Here is an 18,091-nt window from a genome sequence, read left to right on the forward strand (position 1 = left end):
AGGATGAGTTTTCAGGGTATTTGGAGGCAATGATAAAATAGGCCAAAGTCAGCGAGGTTTCCTTAAGAGAAAATCTTGCCTGACAAATCTGCTGGAATTCTTTGAGGATAGACAAAGGAGAGTCAGTGGATGTTATTTACTTGTGCTTTCAGAAGGCCTTTGATGAGATATTACACATGAAACTGTTTAACAAGATAAAAGCCCATGGTATTAAAAGAAAAATGCAAGTATGGATAGAAGATTGGTTGACTAGCAGGAGGCAAGGAGTGGAAATAAAGAGGGCCTTATCTGCTTGGCTATCTGACTTGTGTTCTCTAGAGGTTGCTGTTAAGACCACTCCTTTTCACATTATATGTCAGTGATTTAGATGATAGGATTGAAGGGTTTGTGGCCAAGTTTGCAGACGATACGAAGATAGGTGGAGGGGCAGATAGTGTTGTGGAAGCTGCAAAAGGACTTAGATGGATTGAGAGATAGGTAAAGAAGTGGTAGATGAAATATAGCGTAGGGAAGTGTATGGTTATGCACTTGTGTGGAAGGAATAGAAGCATAAATTATTTTCTATACAGTAAGAAAATTCAGAAATTAGAGGTGCAAAGGAAGTTGGTAGTCTTCGTGCAGGATTCTCTAAAGGTTAACTTGCAGGTTGAGTCAGTGGTAAGGAAGGCAAATGCAATGTTAGCATTAATTTCAAGAGGACAAGAATATATGAGCGTGAATTGATGCTGAGGCTTTATAAGGCATTGTTTAATCTGCAGTTGGAGTATTGTGAGCAATTTGGGGGCCCTTATCTGAGAAAAAATGTGCTGGTATTGGAGAGGTCCAGAGGAGGTTCATGAGGAGAGTTTGATGACCCATGCCTGTATTCACTGGAGTTTAGAAGAATGGTGGGGGGAGGGGAGAATCTCATTGAAACCTAAAGGATATTGAAAGGCCAAGATAGAGTGGATGTTGAAGTAATGTCCCCTATAGTGGGGGAGTCTAGAACCTGAGGGAACAAACTCAGAATAGAGGGACGTCCATTTAGAATAGAGATAAGGAAGAATTTCTTTAGCCAGGTGGTAGTGAATCTGTGGAATACATTGCCAGAGATGACTGTGGAGGCCAAGTCATTGGATATATTTAAAGTAGATTTTGATTGGTTTTTGATTAGTCAGGGCGTCGAAGGTTACAGAGAGAAGGCAGGAGAATAGGGTTGGGAGGGATCAACCGTGATGCAATGGCCGAGCAGACTCTGGGCCGATTGGCCTTATGGTCTTATAAGGACACAACAGTTCATAAAAATGTGTAGTTGAAACATACTGATCTATAACAATGCACGAAGGATGCATGTTTCCTTTAATTTTAATTTTATTTTCATCTTCACTGAAGAATGAATCACTGAGCATACTCATGGAATATACTGGAAAGGATGTATTTATCTGCTTTCCGTTGTCAGGAGTAAAAAAAAGGCTGTGTTTTCCTGAATCATTATAATTTTTCATTTGGTTGGATAGAAGAAGTAAATTATTTCATTATGGGCAATGTTCTTTCCTTTATAGAAACTAGTTCACGAACAATGATTCCAGGTCCTACACTCTCTCAAAGTGACATGATAGCTCCGGAGTTGTCACAAACTATTGCATGTGTTCCAGATACCCAACCAACGCAGGATCAAAGGACAAGGCATGTACAGTTTTTCAGCCACTGTGTCTAATTGACTGGATCTCTTAAAATTACTGACAAAGTCAGTAGTGTTCAAAACCATAGAAAGCGTATTGAAGTTATGGAAAATAGCAACATAGATTTAGTAGGCTGTTGCAAACATTACTCTCATTACAAACATTTCAAGCTACCTTCATTGGTGCATGTATACTTGAAATTAATCTATTTAGTATTCTGAAAGAATATGAGAGCAAATATTGAAAATATTTCTGTTGATTGTACATTTGTTAAGAAGGAAACATTAATGCAACAGATCTGCAGATGCTGTGAAATCCAGAGTAATATACACACAATACTGGGGAAACTCAGCAGATCAGCAGCATCAATGGAGAAGAATAAACTGTCGATGTTTTGGGCCAGGACCCTTAATCGGTACTGATGTGGATTAGCTGCCATTGGCTAATCAGTGGTTCTATCAGTGATTTTTTTTTTCCCAGTGGTGTTCTTAGAAGCACAGTATTAAACTCTTTAATTTAGTTCTGAAGAAGCATCCCAAGGCTGAATGTTAAATGCATCTTTTTCAGAAGCTGCCTTATCTGCTGAGTGTTACCAGAACTTTTTGTTTCTATTTATTTCCTTCATCTGCAGACCTATATATTATTTTCTGTGAAGTTAGTGCTTCAGACCAGTGTTTTTCACCATTGACCTGAAGTTTTTACTCTTATTATTTCTCCACAGACACAGTCTGACATGACGAACCTTACCAATATTTATTTTACGCTTTGTAACTGAAAGTCAGACAGTAGATGGAGCAGTTGTCTTGCTGTATGTGTGTTTTGCCTCTGTTATTAGTAAATGCAGTGTTAAAGTTGCACAGCATGAAACAAGTCCTTTGCACTGTGTATATTCTAACCGTCATGTCTCTACTAATCCACTTCTCTGTATAAATTTCATATCCCTCTATGCCTTGCTGATATATGTTTCTGTCCGGATGCCTCTTAAATTTACTGTTACCGGGTCTAGGCCCGAAACGTCGATATCTATTCATTTCCATAGATGCTGTTTGACCTGCTGAATTCCTCCAGCATTTTGTGTGCATTGCTTTGGATTTCCAGCATCTGCAGATTTTCTTGACTTTATAACCTTCCAAGGGACCACTGTATATCAAAGATTCTATACATTTTAAAGAAATGATGTAAAATAATTTGATAATTAGCTATATGAAATGCTGTCAAATTTTACAGATCAATCAGAAGTCATACACAAGTGGTAGAAGAAACACCAGAAATGGAAGCGGTTAATAAAGTGGCAACACAGAATATTTCTGCAGTAGAGGAAACGTTCAGCATGAGTCTACTGAATTCTACACAAAAAAAACATTCGAATGAAGAAAAGAGACAAACATTGACGATTGATAACAAAAAAACGTCCACAGCAACAAAACATAAGCACGCTGAAAGGAAAGGCAACAACTCTTCCCAAAAACAGTCCCATCTTATCCACGACTACTTCCAACCAGTGGAAAGAAAAAGGTGAAACTTCAGATTATACGAAGGATAACTAATGAAACTTTCAGTTTAAAAAAAAACAAACTGCTGGAGGAACTCCATATATCAGGCTGCATCTCAGGAGGGGAAGTGGACAGAAGATGTTTTGGGTTGAGACCCTTCACTTGGACTGAAAGGACAGATAGCCATTGAGGGTAAGGGGTGGAGCTAGAGCTGGCAACTGATAGCTGGATGCATTGAGGAGGGATAAAAGGCAGATTGGGGAGAGAAGGGTGAAAATAGTGACAAGGATGGAGGGTACTCTTTGATCGTAGAATGTAGGTGATGTGCAGATAGAACGGGTGGAGGAGAGGAAAGAAACAGGATGATAATAATTGCAGGGGTGGGGTTTTGGGTGTGTGAAAGAGGAACTGGGTGTAGCAAGTGAAACTATTAGTGGTGGTTTTCCCTTCTTTGGTTAGCTTAATACTATTTCAATTTTATTTCCATTCCTATTGTTTTTAAATTGTTTTGCCTACATATTAAAAGAACAGGTCAACATGTTCAGTTTGATGATCTTATATTTCATTTCATTACTGTAAACAGATTAGATAGTGATTGAGAATTGCATTCTGATGATCTCTTAAGCTAAAATACACTATTAGTACTTGCTGTGCATCTTTCAATCCCTATCTTTAGCAGAATTAAAAAGCTGGAATGAAAATTAAAGGAGATTGTAACTTGAATTCTTTTATATGCATGTATTAAAAAATACAGGGAAAGAGAGGAAACTGGATTATCTCAGGCTAAATTTGCAAGAACAGAGGGCCCAGACCTACTAGATGATCATCCTCCACACATTGATTCCACAATGGAAACAAAAGATTCTGAATGCAGAAATCAGAGTACACAGACCAAATATTTTTCTGAAAACCTCAAAACAGAATCCAATGCCAAGTGTTCAAAAGGTAATGCTGGACCATTAGATGAAGCAAAAACAACAGGAGATGATGTCCCACAGAAAAATGAACTTCTGTGTGAGTTTAAAACAGAAAAAAGAAAACATGAAGAAAACCTGGAAGATGACGTGATATTTTCCGGAGATCAACTACTGGGAGAGAGTAAAAGGAGAAAGGTAGAACTTGACGTTTTGACATACAGTATGAAGGATGAGCATATGACAGATGTGAAAGATGAGCCCGTGTCAGAGAATGGGGTTAAAATACCTGTGAGTAATGCTTTGTTTAAATTAATGGTTTTACTTGTGTGCATATAGAACAATCATTTTAATAGAAAGATGATGTAAACCTAATAGCTGCTTCCTTCCTTTGCAAGATAAAATAATAGCTTCTTAAATTCAACCCTTGCCATTATGTTTAAGAAATTACCACCAAACCTCCTACACAATAATTAAAAAGGAGTACTCTGTAGTTTTTCTTTTATTAGATTTATCTTTTAGTATTCCATCAAGTCAGAATCAGGTTTATTATCACTGGCATGTATTGTGAAATTTGTTAACTTAGCAGCAGCAGTTCAATACAATACATAATATAGAAGAAGAAGGAAAGAAAATATAATAAGTGAATCAATTATGGTTTATGTTCAGTGGGTACTCTGCAACAACTGTTAACAAGTGAAAACTGCTGATGCTGTAAATCTGAATTACACAGAACATGCTTGAAAAACTCCGGTCATCAAGCTGCATTTGTAGAAAGAGACAGAGTTTGATGAAAGGTCTCAGACCTGAGCCATTAATTCTGATTTCCTTTCCACTATTGTTGTCTGACCTGTTGACTGTTTTCAAGTGATGGGTAGAAAATGGAACATTGCAAGTTTCATCTTAGGGAAGTTAAGATCAATTAAATGAAGTTTCTGCTAGCCCTGTTGAAATTATTCATTCTACTGTAACTTCCAGTTGTCTAAGAAGTTTTCAATATTTTTATCACTGAATTTTTTGAAGTACTCAGTATGTGCATTTATTATTACAATCTACCTTGAGATATATTGCGGACCATTTCTTGTACTTTGCTGCAGTTTTAATTGTTAATATGATTGTCATTTGGGAATTTGGATTTGCTTTTAAAATTTAAGTATTTGGACTATATTTGGAATTTTGAAGCAATATTTGGAACATAAAGCTATTAATTAAACTTATGAGCTAGTGCTTTAATCAAATAGGTAGGTGCCACGTTTTAGTACAAGTATAGATTATCATGATGTATAGAAATTGTATTGCATACTTTGTGTTATTATCCATTATGGAAAAGATTTAGTGCATCAGAGGTGTTAAACTCTGTTCAGAAAATGAATATTCAATTTTTTTCCATTAATATTGAAAGTCGACGATAATTAAAATTATGCCCTCAGTGCATTTGTTTGTACAGCAGAGTTTGAAAATATATAGAAAATCATATATTTACAGCCAGTAAACTTTTCTGTTTCTTCTTCGTGTCAAAGTATTGGAGACCACAAGTAGAGTACAAAATTAAGCTTGAAGTCATTGAGACATTTAAAGAGTACCCTAAATAGTTAAAAGGAATGAAGATTATCTGATGCAAATGAGCGTCAAGCTGAAGTACTACAGTCCCCGGGTTATGTTAGGAATATGGTCCTGAGAACTGTTTTCTTATATACAAGTATTCCCAGGGTTCTGAAAGAGGTGGCTAAAGAGATTGTGGAATAATGCCTTCAAGAAACTCTACATTCTGGATTGGTTCCAGAAGACTGGAAAATGACAGATGTCACTATATACTTCAAGAAGGGAGAGAGGCAGAAGAAAGGAAATTATAGGCCAGTTAGTCTGACCTCTGGTTGGGAAGTTCTCGGAGTCGATTGTTAAGGATATGGTTTTGAGATACGTGAGGTGAGGCACATGACAAAATAGGCCAAAGTCAACATGGTTTCCTCAAGGGAAAATCTTAACTTACAAATCTGTTAGAATTCTTTGAAGAAATAACACGCAGGATAGACAAAAGAGAATTGGTGGATGTTGTGTACTTGGATTCTCAGAAGGCCTTTGACAAGATGCCACACACGAGGCTGCTTTACAAACTACAAGCCCATGGTATTAGAGAAAAGATTCCAGTGTGGATAGAGCAGTGGATGATTGGCAGGAGGCAAAGAGTGGGAATGAAAGGAGCCTTTTCTGGTTGGCTACTGGTGACTAGTGGTATTCCACAGGGGTCTGTATTGGGACCGATTCATAGTCATACTTTATTGATCTCGGGGGAAATTGGTTTTCGTTACAGTTGCACCATAAATAATTAAATAGTAATAAAACCATAAATAATTAAATAGTAATATGTAAATTATGCCAGGAAATAAGTCCAGGACCAGCCTATTGGCTCAGGGTGTCTGACCTTCCAAGGGAGGAGTTGTAAAGTTTGATGGCCACAGACAGGAATGACTCCCTATGATGCTCTGTGTTGCATCTCGGTGGAATGAGTCTCTGGCTGAAAGTACTCCTGTGCCCAACCAGTACATTATGTAGTGGATGGGAGACATTGTCCAAGATGGCATGCAACTTGGACAGCATCCTCTTGTCAGACACCACGGTCAGAGAGTCCAGTTCCAACCCCACAACATCACTGGCCTTGTGAATGAGTTTGTTGATTCTGTTGGTGTCTGCTACCCTCAGCCTGCTGCCCCAGCACACAACAGCAAACGTGATCGCACTGGCCACCACAGACTCATAGAACATCCTCAGCATCGTCCGGCAGATGTTAAAGGACCTCAGTCTCCTCAGGAAGTAGAGACGGCTCTGTCCTTTCTTGTAGACAGCCTCACTGTTCTTTGACCAGTCCCGTTTATTGTCAATTTGTATCCCCAGGTATTTGTAATCCTCCACCATGTCCACACTGACCCCCTGGATGGAAACAGGGGTCACCAGTACCTTAGCTCTCCTCAGGTCTACCACCAGCTCCTTAGTCTTTTTCACATTAAGCTGCAGGTAATTCTGCTCACACCATGTGACAAAGTTTCCTACCGTAGCCCTGTACTCAGCCTCATCTCCCTTGCTGATGCATCCAACTATGGCAGAGCCATCCAAAAACTTCTGAAGATGACAAGACTCTGTGCAGTAGTTGAAGTCCGAGGTGTAAATGGTGAAGAGAAAGGGAGACAAGACGTGGTCTCTTATTACGTTGTATGTCAATGATTTAAATGATGGAATTGATGGCTTTGTTGCAAAGTTTGCAGATGGTAGATAGGTAGAGGGGCAGGTAGCTTTGAGGAAATGGGGAGGCTACAGAGGGCTTAAACAGATTAGGAGAATGGGCAAAAAAGTGGCAAATGGAAGGCAGTGTTGGGAAGTGTATCGTCGTGTACTTCAGTAAAAGAAATGAAAGGGTTAGGAGAAAATTTTAAAAAGTCTGAGGTGCAAGTGGATTTGGAAGTCCTTGTGCAGGATTCCCTAAAGGTTAATTTGCAGGTTGAGTCTGTGGTGATAAAGGCAAATGCAATGTTAGCATTCATTTCAAGAAGACTAGAATATAAAAGCAAGGATGTAGTGCTGACTGTTTATTAAAGCACTGGTGAGGCCTCACTTGGAGTGAGGACTCACCAGTGTACAGGTTTGGGGCCCTTAGAAAGGATGTGCTGAAACAAGAGACGGTTCAAAGGAAGTTCATGAAAATGTTTCCAGGATTAAAGAGTTTGTCATATGAAGAGTGTTTGATGGCTCTGGGCCTGGTCATAAAGAAGGGAAAAATGGAATACAAATGTAAGATAGACAATAGTATTAAGGAGGATACCAAAAATCTCTTCAGATATATCGTGTAAAAATGAGGTGAGAGTAGATATCATACCGATGGAAAATGATACTGGAGAGGTACTAATGACAAGAAAAATGGCAGGCAAACTTAATAAATATTTGGTATCAGTCTTCACTGTGGAAGACGCGAGTTATGTGCCAGAAGTTCAAGAGTGCCAGGGGGCAGTAGCAAGTGAGGTTGCCATTACTAGAAGACAGTGTTTTGGAAACTGAAAGGTCTGAAGCTAGACAAGTCATTTGGAAGGAGGGATTATCTCATTGAAACATATTTGGTGTTGAAAGGCATCAATAAAGTGGATGTGGAGAGGATGTTTCCTATGATGGGGTTGTCTGTGATCAGAGTACACAGCCTCAAAATTCAGGGGTGTCCGTTTAGAACGGAGATGAAGAAGAATTTCTTTAGCCAGTTAGTGGTGAATCTGTGGAATTTGCTGTGAAGGCCAAGTGTTTATGTATATTTAAGGCAAAGATTGATAGATTCTTGATTCTGAATGGACATTGAAACTTTGGACACTACCTCACTTTTTTAATATACAGTATTTCTGTTTTTGCACATTTTTAAAAATGTATTCAATAAATGTAACTGATTTACTTGTTTATTTATTATTATGTTTTATTTTTTTTTTTCCTCTCTCTCTGCTAGATTATGTATTGCATTGAACTGCTGCTGCTAAGTTAACAAATTTCACGTCACGTGCCGGTGATAATAAACCTGATTCTGATTCTGGTTAATCAGGGCATAAAGGGATACGGGGAGGAAGCATGAGAATGGGGTTGAGAGGGAATTGGAAGAAGGAAGACTTGATTATTATGTGGTTATTACCAGCAAATAGAGAAGCAGATCTCCCCATTTGAGGAACCTATGAAAGATTGTGGTGTCCTGTTGGATCCATTTTGGAATCCACTGGAGCAACATGAGCAGGTTACCTTTATGAACCTGCTGCTTCTAATGGAATAAAAGGATAAATCCCCATATTAATGTAGTATTGGGGGTGTATTTCTACATCTGGTATTAGATCAGATTCTATCTTTTTTGAAAAGTAATTGCTGTTTTTTGAAAAAAAGTTATTTTCTAAGACACAGTTGATTCTTTTCTGGATTAATGAAAGAATTAGATGTTCAAAGTACATTATAAAACTCCTCAAAGCAGTACAAACATATTAGGAGGAAATGAGTGTACATAATTTTATATCACTTCTATGAAAGTTCTATAACTTCAATTCCTTTCTGTCATTTACACTACAAAACACTGCTTATCAAATGATCTTATAAATATTAATTATGATTTCAAATACAGCATTTTCATGAAAAAGTCCATTATCAAATTAATGTTCCATCATTTTAGAGTGTTTTGATAATTTTTTTCTTTGTTTTATAGCATTTGGAATTACTGCAGCAATCTGAAAATTATGATACTACTCCAAGCAAACTTATGTTAACTGTGTTCAAGTCACTTGTTGTTACTCAGCCTGGAAGAGCGACTCAACCTATCTCCAGTAACAATGCCAATGACACCCAACTGAAGAACTTTAAAAAATTTACAAAGGTTAATATTTGTTTTCACATTTGTACTGTAGATAGTAAATAGGTTTATGAATTACATTACCTAAACAATTAATGATCATTCAGCAAACTTAAATGTATATGCTATTATATGAAATGGGTCAAATCTTTCTGTAAAAGTAGCTGAATGTTTTGTTTTAAAAAATGCACAATACAGTGGATTCTGGTCAATTGGGACATGTTAGGACCAGTACATTTTTGGCTCAATGAAGCAGCTGTCACAATTAGCACAAGTTTCATGGGAATACCTGTAGTTAAAAAGGTATAAAAGAAGACAAATCAGAACACTTTAAAACTGTATTAATTCCTAATAGTTACTGACAAAATAATTCATCCAGGGTACACTGCCATGTTCCTTTGATTGTAATTGAACAAAATCAGTGCAGGCATCTAGTGCAGATAATGGACTGCCTTCATAAAATGCTTTCAATGAGATTGCATCCTCTAAATCTTTTTTTTTCATTGTAACATTTAAGATGATTGCTGATACCTTTGCATTCTTCAAAGTTCTTAACTTGATGAAGCAGTGAAATCGTTTTATTTTCACTTCTGGCCATTTCTGGCATTTCCAAGCCTGAATACTTGAAACTGCGGTGAGCAATACAGTTTTGAATTGTCTTACTGCTTATTTCTTGCCAACTAGCAATGATAAAAATCACTGCTTTTTTTGAAGCACATGCAATTGATGCAATTTAAAACCAGCCACACAAATGCACGCAACTGATGCTAGTTAAAAGTTGTTCACCAATAGTCTTCTGTCCTATTAAGCAGCATAGTTTTTTTTTTCTTTTTTAAAATGTATTCATTTATGGGATGTGGGCGATGCCAACTCAGCCAACATTTATTGCCCATCCCTAGTTGTCCTTGAGAAGGTGGTGATGAGCTACCTTCTTGAACCACTGCAGTCCATGAGTTGCAGTCCAAGACCCCTTTGCTGATGATTGAGAGAAGGCTGATAGGGCAGTAATTGGCTGGGTTGGACTTGTCCTGTTTCCCAAATAGTGTCCCAAATAAAATTCACATCTTTTGTTTCTTCTACAAAAGTTTTAGGCACCTCAGCTGTATATATGTGCCTAAGGGTTTTGTATAGTACTGTATTTCTATTATTGCACGTTTTCAGTTTTAGACCATCAGATATAGGAGCAGAAGTAGGCCATTTGGCCCGTCAAGTCTGCTCTGCCATTTAATCATGGGCTGATCCAATTCTCCCAGTCATCCCCACTCCCCTGCTTTCACTTCATACCCTTTGATGCCCTGACTAATCAAGAACCTAAATATTTCTGCCTTAAATACACCCAATGACTTGGCCTCCACAGCTGCTCATGACAACAAGTTCCACAGATTTACCACCCTCTGACAAAAGCAATTTCTCCATATCTCAGTTCTAAAAGGATGTCCTTCAATCCTGAAGTCCTGCCCTCTTGTCCTAGAATCCCTTACCATGGGAAATAACTTTGCCATCTCTAATTTGTTCAGGCCTTTTAACATTCAGAATGTTTCTATGAGATCCCCCCTTCGTTCTCCTGAAATCCAGGGAATACAGCCCAAGAGCTGCTAGACGTTTCTCATATGGTAACCCTTTCATTCCTGGAATCATTATTGTTAATATTCTCTGAACCATTTCCAATGTCAGTGTATCCTTTCTAAAATAAGGAGCCCAAAACTGCACACAATATTCCAAGTGTGATCTCACGAGTGCCTTATAAATCCTCAACATCACATCCCTGCTCTTATATTCTAAACCTCTAGAAATGAATGCCAACATTGCATTCACCTTCTTCACAACCGACTCAACCTGGAGGTTAACCTTTAGGGTATCTTGCACAAGGGCTCCCAAGTCCCTTTGCATCTCTGCATTTTGAATTCTCTACCCATCTAAATAATAATCTGCTCGTTTATTTCTTCCAGCAAAGTGCATGACCATACGCTTTCCAACATTGTATTTCATTTGCCACTTCTTTACCCATTCCCCTAAACTATCTAAGTCTCTCTGCAGGCTCTCTGTTTCGTCAACACTGCCTGCTCCTCCACCTATCTTTGTATCATTGGCAAATTTAGCCACAAATCCATTAATACCGTAGTCCAAATTATTGACGTACATCGTGAAAAGCAGTGGCCCAAACACTGACTCCTGTGGAACTCCACTGGTAACCGGCAGCCAGCCAGAATAGGATCCCTTTATTCCCACTCTGTTTTCTGCCAACCAGCCAATGCTCCAGCCATGCTAGTAACTCCCCTGTAATTCCATGGGCTCTTATCTTGCTAAGCAGCCTCATTTGCGGCACCTTGTCAAAGGCCTTCTGAAAATCGAAGTACACCACGTCTACTGCATCTCCTTTGTCTACTCTGCTTGCAATTTCCTCAAGGAATTGCAGTAGGTTAGTCAGGCAGGATTTTCCTTTCAGGAAACCATGCTGGCTTTGGCCTATCTTCTCAGTGCCTCCAGGTACTCCGTAATCTCATCCCTAACAATGAATTCCAACAACTTCCCAACCACTGATGTCAGGCTAACAGGTCTACAGTTTTATAGCGGAATAACATTTGCAATTTTCCAGTCATCCGGTACAGTGCCAGAATCTATCAATTCTTGAAAGATCATCATTAATGCCTCCACAATCTCCCCAGCTACTTCCTTTGGAACCCAAGGGTGCATTCCATTAGGTCCAGGAGATTTATCGACCCTCAGACCATTAAGCTTCCTGAGCACCTTCTCAGTCGTCATTTTCACTGCACAAACTTCACTTCCCTGACACTCTTGAATGTCCGGTATATTGTAGACGTCTTCCACTGTGAAGACTGATGCAAAATATGCATTCTGTTCCTCTGCCATCTCTGCATCTCTCATTACAATATCTCCAGTGTCATTTTGTATTGGTCCTATATCTACCCTTGACTCTCTTTCACCCTTTATATACTTAAAGCTTTTAGTATCTTCTTTGATATTAGTTACCAGCTTCATCTCATAATTCATCTTTTCCTTCCGAATGACCTCCTTAGTTTCCTTCTTTAAGTTTTTAAAAGCTCCCCAATCCTCTATCTTCCCACTACCTCTGGCTTCCTTGTATGCCCTCTCTTTTGCTTTTATTTTGGCTCTGACTTCACTTGGCAGCCACAGTAGTGTCCTTTTTCCCTTTGAAAATTTCTTCCTATTTGGAATATATCTGTCTTGCACTTCCCTCATTTTTTGCAGAAACTCCAGCCGTTGCAGCTCTGCTGTCCTTCCTGCAAATGTCCCTTTCTATTCAACTTCGGCCAGTTCACCTCTCATGCCATTGTAATTTCCTTTATTCCACTGAAATACCGACACATTGGACTTTATTTTTTCCCTCTCAAATTTCAAAGTGAATTCGATCATATTGTGATCACTGTTCTCTAAGAGTTCCTTAACCTTACGCTCTCTTATCACCTCCGGATCATTGCACAACACCCAATCCAGCACAGCTGATCCCCTAGTGGGCTCAACAACAAGCTGTTCTAAAAAGCCATCCCTTAGACATTCTACATATTCCCACTCTGGAGGTCCAGTACTGACCTGGTTTGTTCCCAATCCCATGTTAAAATCCCCAATGATTATCATGACATTGCCTTTCTGACACGCTTTTTCTATCTCCTGCTGTAATTTGTAATCCACATCCCGGCTGCTGTCCGGAGGCCTGTATACAACTGCCATTTTACCCTTACCATTTCTTAACTCAACCCATTGAGATTCTATACCACCTCATCCTATGTCATCTCTTTCCAATTATTTAATATTATTTCTTATACACAGAGCCACACCAACCCAGCTGCCTATTAACCTATCTTTCTGATATACAGTATGTCTTTGGATATTCAGCTCCCAATGGCAGCCATCCTTTTGCCAAGTTTCGGAGATGGCCACACTGTCATATTTGCCAATCTGTAGCTGAATTTCAAGATCGTCCATTTTATTCCTTATGCTGTGTGTATTCAAATACAACATTCTCAGTCCAGTATTTGTTGCTTTCTGTTCTAACTGCACCACACCTCTATTGCCCTGTATCTCATGCCACTGGCTTTGATTAAATTTTATCTCCTGCCTGTTCTTTCTGTAATCTCTGTTGCATGCTATCTTTGATTTATTTCTGTTTTCCCCTTCCTCAGCGTTATCACTCTGGTGGTAAGATTTTTTTGATGCTTTGCTTCTTCTGCAATCATTAATTTCTGTTGTTAATACAAAAAAATAACCTTTTGTCCCAACAGTTTTAGAAGGTCAAATTGTTTCTTCGCATTTAATGCCAATATCAAGTTATGATGATTGCTTTTCTATTGTTATTTAATGGGGCGTGTTTTATGTGTAAGTTTAAATGTAACATATGTTTGTTACCAAGAGTCATAGACCACTACAGCACAGAAACAGGCCATTTGGGCCATCTAGTCTATGCTGAACCATTCATCTGCCTAGTCCAATCAACCTGGACCATAGCTCTCCAAATCCCTCCCATCCATATAACTATCAAAATTTCTCAAAAATACTGAAATCAAACCCACATTCACCAATTTCGCAGGCAGCTTGTTCCACACACTTACCACCCTCTGAAGAAAGAAATTCCCCTCCACGTTCCCCTTAAACACTTCATGTTTCACCTTTAACCTATAACTTCTAGTTGTAGTCTCATCCAACCTCCATGGAAAAAACCTGTGTGCGTTTACCCTATCTTTACCCCTCATAATTTTGTAAACCTCTATCAAATCTCCCCTCTATCTTCTACATTCCAAGAAATAAAGTCCTAATCTTTCCCTATAAATTGGGTCCTCAAGCCTGGCAACACCGTTGTAACTTTTCTCTGCACTCATTTCTGTCCTGTAGGTGGGAGACCAGACCTGCACACAGTACTCTAAATTAGGCCTCACCAATGTCTTATACAATTTCAACATAACATTGCTAAGGAACTGAGCCTCCTTCCCTTGCTAAATTCCATGTTGACAACAACTGCCTTGGCTTTATCAATTTTCCTCGTAACTTCCTTGAAAAACTCTCAAAACATTAGTTAGGCACGACCTACCACACCTAGAAAGTTCACTGCTCTCATCAGTCCCTGCCTATCCAAATACTGAAATATCCGATCCCTTAGAATTCCTAACATAAACTTTCCCATCCGGCTCATCAGCCTATAACTTCCTGGCTTATTCTTAGAGCCTTCCTTAAACAACAAAACAATATTAACTATCCTCCAGTTCTCTGGCATCTTCCCCTAGGCCAGCCTTTCTCAACCTTTTTGCCTTGGAGGAGCCCTTGAAATAATTTTCAGGTCTCAGTGAACTGCTGCATAAAAGTTATTATATCTGCAGCTCATGGTATATTAGCATGATCAATAAGTTGTAGAGATAATAATCAAAAAATAATTGTCAATGCTCTTTTGAGTAAAGAATGAATTTTTAGCCAACCTTTCTTGGGGATAAAGTAACAGGTTGTTAAGCTTGGCTTGCCTTTCTTGAAACACATTTCTATCATAAATTTTAAAAACTCATAGTAATTTTTTTTTTAAACTGGCTTAAGCCAAAATGGAATTTAATTTTTCTAAAAGTAGGCTTGGTAGATTTAATTTAAATAAAAGTTGTAAGCTGATTTTAGTTAAAAGCTTTACTGTTTGCTTTGAGATTCCAGTAGCTTTTTAAAATAATCAGCACTTTTACGTGTCATATAGCAGTGATTTGCAGTTAAGTGACTTTTCACTTTTACTGAGTCATTGCTGCATTTTAAAATTGTTTGCTGCAGTCTAGGAACAGTGGACTAGGGGTTAATAAAATATAAAAAACAATGGCATAATTAATAACTAAATGAGAAAACTGCAAAAAAAAATGCAGTTCACTTCAAACTTACACAATCCACCTTTTGCAACGTTTAAAACAGCAAAGTGGCAGGCCAGCAGCTGAGTCGTGTAAAAATTCCTCCTTTAGAATGAAAATTTCCCTCCAATTTTCTACTCCACCGGTAGAGTTGTTCATTCTCATAACTCAGTCTGTTGCACTAAAGGGGAAGTTGAGGAAGATAATTCAGAAGGTAGAGGCTGACATCACATCTCAAGTTGGGCAATTCTATTCGATGCTGGGAAAAAGCACTTTATGCTCCTCGTCAGTCTGCCATCCTCCCATCCGTGCAATACAGTGCTCATCATCAGCCTACTTCCCTCTTCCCTCCCCTCTGTGCAATAGAGCACTCACCAATTATCAACAGGCTCCCCTATCTCGTGTCAAAAACTGAGAATAAATATGGTCCTATTGCTCACTGCCGTACTGGGCTGAGGGACCGCTAACAAGGTTTCCAACGAGGTTGCTTGGTCACTGCCTGCCAGCACTAACAATACGCGTTGCACAAAGTTCAAAAGATGTTTTTTTTTAAATCACGATCTCTCGCAGAAAAACCTGCAACCTCTCACGGAACCCAGGTTGAGAAAACCTGCCCTAGGCTAAGGTTTTTTTAAAATATTTATGCTAGGTACTTGCAACTTCTGCACTAGCCTCCCACAGGGTCTGAGGAAACACCTTGTCAAGCCGTGGGGATTTTTCCACTCTAATATAGACATAAGAGCAGAATTAGGCCATTTGGCCTATCAAGTCTGCTCTACTATTTCATTATGGCTGATCCATTTTTCCTGTCAGCCTCAATCACCAGCCTCTCCTGCCCCTCCCCACTGCCCCCGTATCTCTTTGTGCCATGACCAATCAAGAATCTATCAACCTCTGCCTTAAATATACTTAAAGACTTGGCCTCCACAGCTGCCTGTGGCACAGAATTCCACAGATTCACCACTGTAGATAAAGAGATGCCTCCTCATTGCCATTCTAAAAGGATGCTCCTCCATTCTGAGGCTGTGTCATCTGGTCTTAGACTCTCCCACCGTACACATCCTCTCCACATCCACTTTATCAAGGCCTTTCTCCTTTTGATAAGTTTCAATTAGGTCAACCTTCATTGTTCGAAATACTGGTGAATACAGGCAAAGAACCATCAAGTGCTCTTCGTATGGCAAGCTGTTGAATCCTGGAATCATCTTCATGAACCTCCTTTGAACCCTCTCTAGATTCAGCATATCCTTTCTAAGATAAGGGGCCCAAAACCATTCTCAATACTCCAAGTGAGGCCTCACCAGTCCTTTATAAAGTCTCAACATTACATCCTTGCTTTTATATTCTATTCCTCTTGAAATGAATGCTAATATCAGATTTGCTGCCTTCACTCTAGACTCAACATGCAAATTAGCCTTTATGGAATCTGCACAAGGACTCCCAAGTCCTTTTGCATCTCAGTCTTTTGTAATTTCTCTCCCTTTAGAAAACAGTCAACCCTTTATTTTACTAGAGTGCACGACCGTACACTTCCTGACACTGTATTCCATCTGCCATTTCTTTGCCCATTCTTCTAATCGGTCTAAGACATTCTGTAGCCTCTACTTCTTCAAAACTACTTACACCTCCACCTATCTTCATATCATCTGCAAACCTGCAACAGAGACATCAATTCCATCGTCCAAATCATTGACATATAATGTAAAAAGAATCAGTCACAATGCAAACCCCTATGGAACACCACTAGTCACCAGCCCCCAACCAGGAAAGGCTCCCTTTATTCCCCCTCTTCACCTCCTGCCAGTCAGCCACTGCTTGGTTCATGCCAGAATCTTCTCTGGAATACCACGGGGTCATAGCTTGTTAAGCAGCCTCATGTGTGGCACCTTGTCAAAGGCCTTCTGAAAATCCAAGTACACAACACAAACCATTTCTCCTTTGTCTATCCTGCTTGTTATTTCTTCAAAGAATTTCAACAGATTTGTCAGGCAGGAATTTCCCTTGAGAAAACCATGCTGTTTTATCATGTGCCTCCAAGTACCATGAAACCACACCCTTAACAATCGACTCCAACATCTTCCTCAAGACAGTAAAGATCTCCTGTTCTGTAATCTATAGGGTCCATGACTTCATTGCTGCTTTCCCTCACTTCTGTAGATCCTGTGTCCATCTCCTGAGTAATTACAGATGCAAAAAATTTATTTAAGATCTCCCCATCTCTTTTTGATTCACCCGTAGGTCACCACTGATCTTCCAGAGGACCAATTTTATTTTTTATTCTTAATATGTTTGTAGAAGCCCTTGGGATTCTCCTTCATCTTTTCTGCTAGAGCCTCTTAGCCTTCCTGATTTCCTTGTCTTGCATTTCTTGTACTCCTCAAGTACCTCATTTGTTCCTACCTGCTTATATCTGCTTGCTTTGACCATCAAAACATGATGGAACGTTCATGAACTCCCATAGCCCCCAGTGACCCTGTGATTTCAGTCTCTGGCTGATCTGAGAACATCCTTTGGGAGGTTGAACCCATGGAAAGCATCCAGCCTGGACGGAGTACCTGGCTGAGTCCTAAAGGCCTATACCGATCAACTGGCTGGAATGTTCACCAATATCTTCAAACTATTACTTCTGTAGTCTGAGGTACCCACCTGCTTCAAGCAGGCTTCAATTATACCAGTGCATAAGAACATGATAACTTGTCTCAATGAATATTGTCCAGTAGCATTAGAATCCGCAATGAAGAAGTGTTTTGAGGCATTCTTGGTGAGATACATCAACTCCTGCCTGAGAAGCGACTTGGATCTGCTCCAATTTGCCTAC

The 18,091-nt window shown here is 39.2% G+C and overlaps 1 protein-coding gene across 2 annotated transcripts in view; it reads left to right on the forward strand.

Annotated features, from left to right (window-relative positions):
• Nucleotides 1-18,091, forward strand: part of nbn (nibrin) — a 100,094-nt gene that overhangs the window by 42,829 nt on the left and 39,174 nt on the right. For both annotated transcript variants that reach the window (XR_010019636.1, XM_063061536.1), the window contains exons 9-12: nt 1,542-1,665; nt 2,889-3,176; nt 3,909-4,359; nt 9,281-9,448. Coding sequence is in view for 1 of the 2 variants with exons in the window: in XM_063061536.1 (XP_062917606.1) it covers nt 1,542-1,665; nt 2,889-3,176; nt 3,909-4,359; nt 9,281-9,448 (1,031 nt within the window). In the remaining variant the exon portion in view is untranslated. The remainder of the gene's footprint in view (nt 1-1,541; nt 1,666-2,888; nt 3,177-3,908; nt 4,360-9,280; nt 9,449-18,091) is intronic.

This window comes from Mobula hypostoma, chromosome 1, assembly GCF_963921235.1.
Source record: "Mobula hypostoma chromosome 1, sMobHyp1.1, whole genome shotgun sequence".
NCBI lineage: Eukaryota > Metazoa > Chordata > Chondrichthyes > Myliobatiformes > Myliobatidae > Mobula > Mobula hypostoma.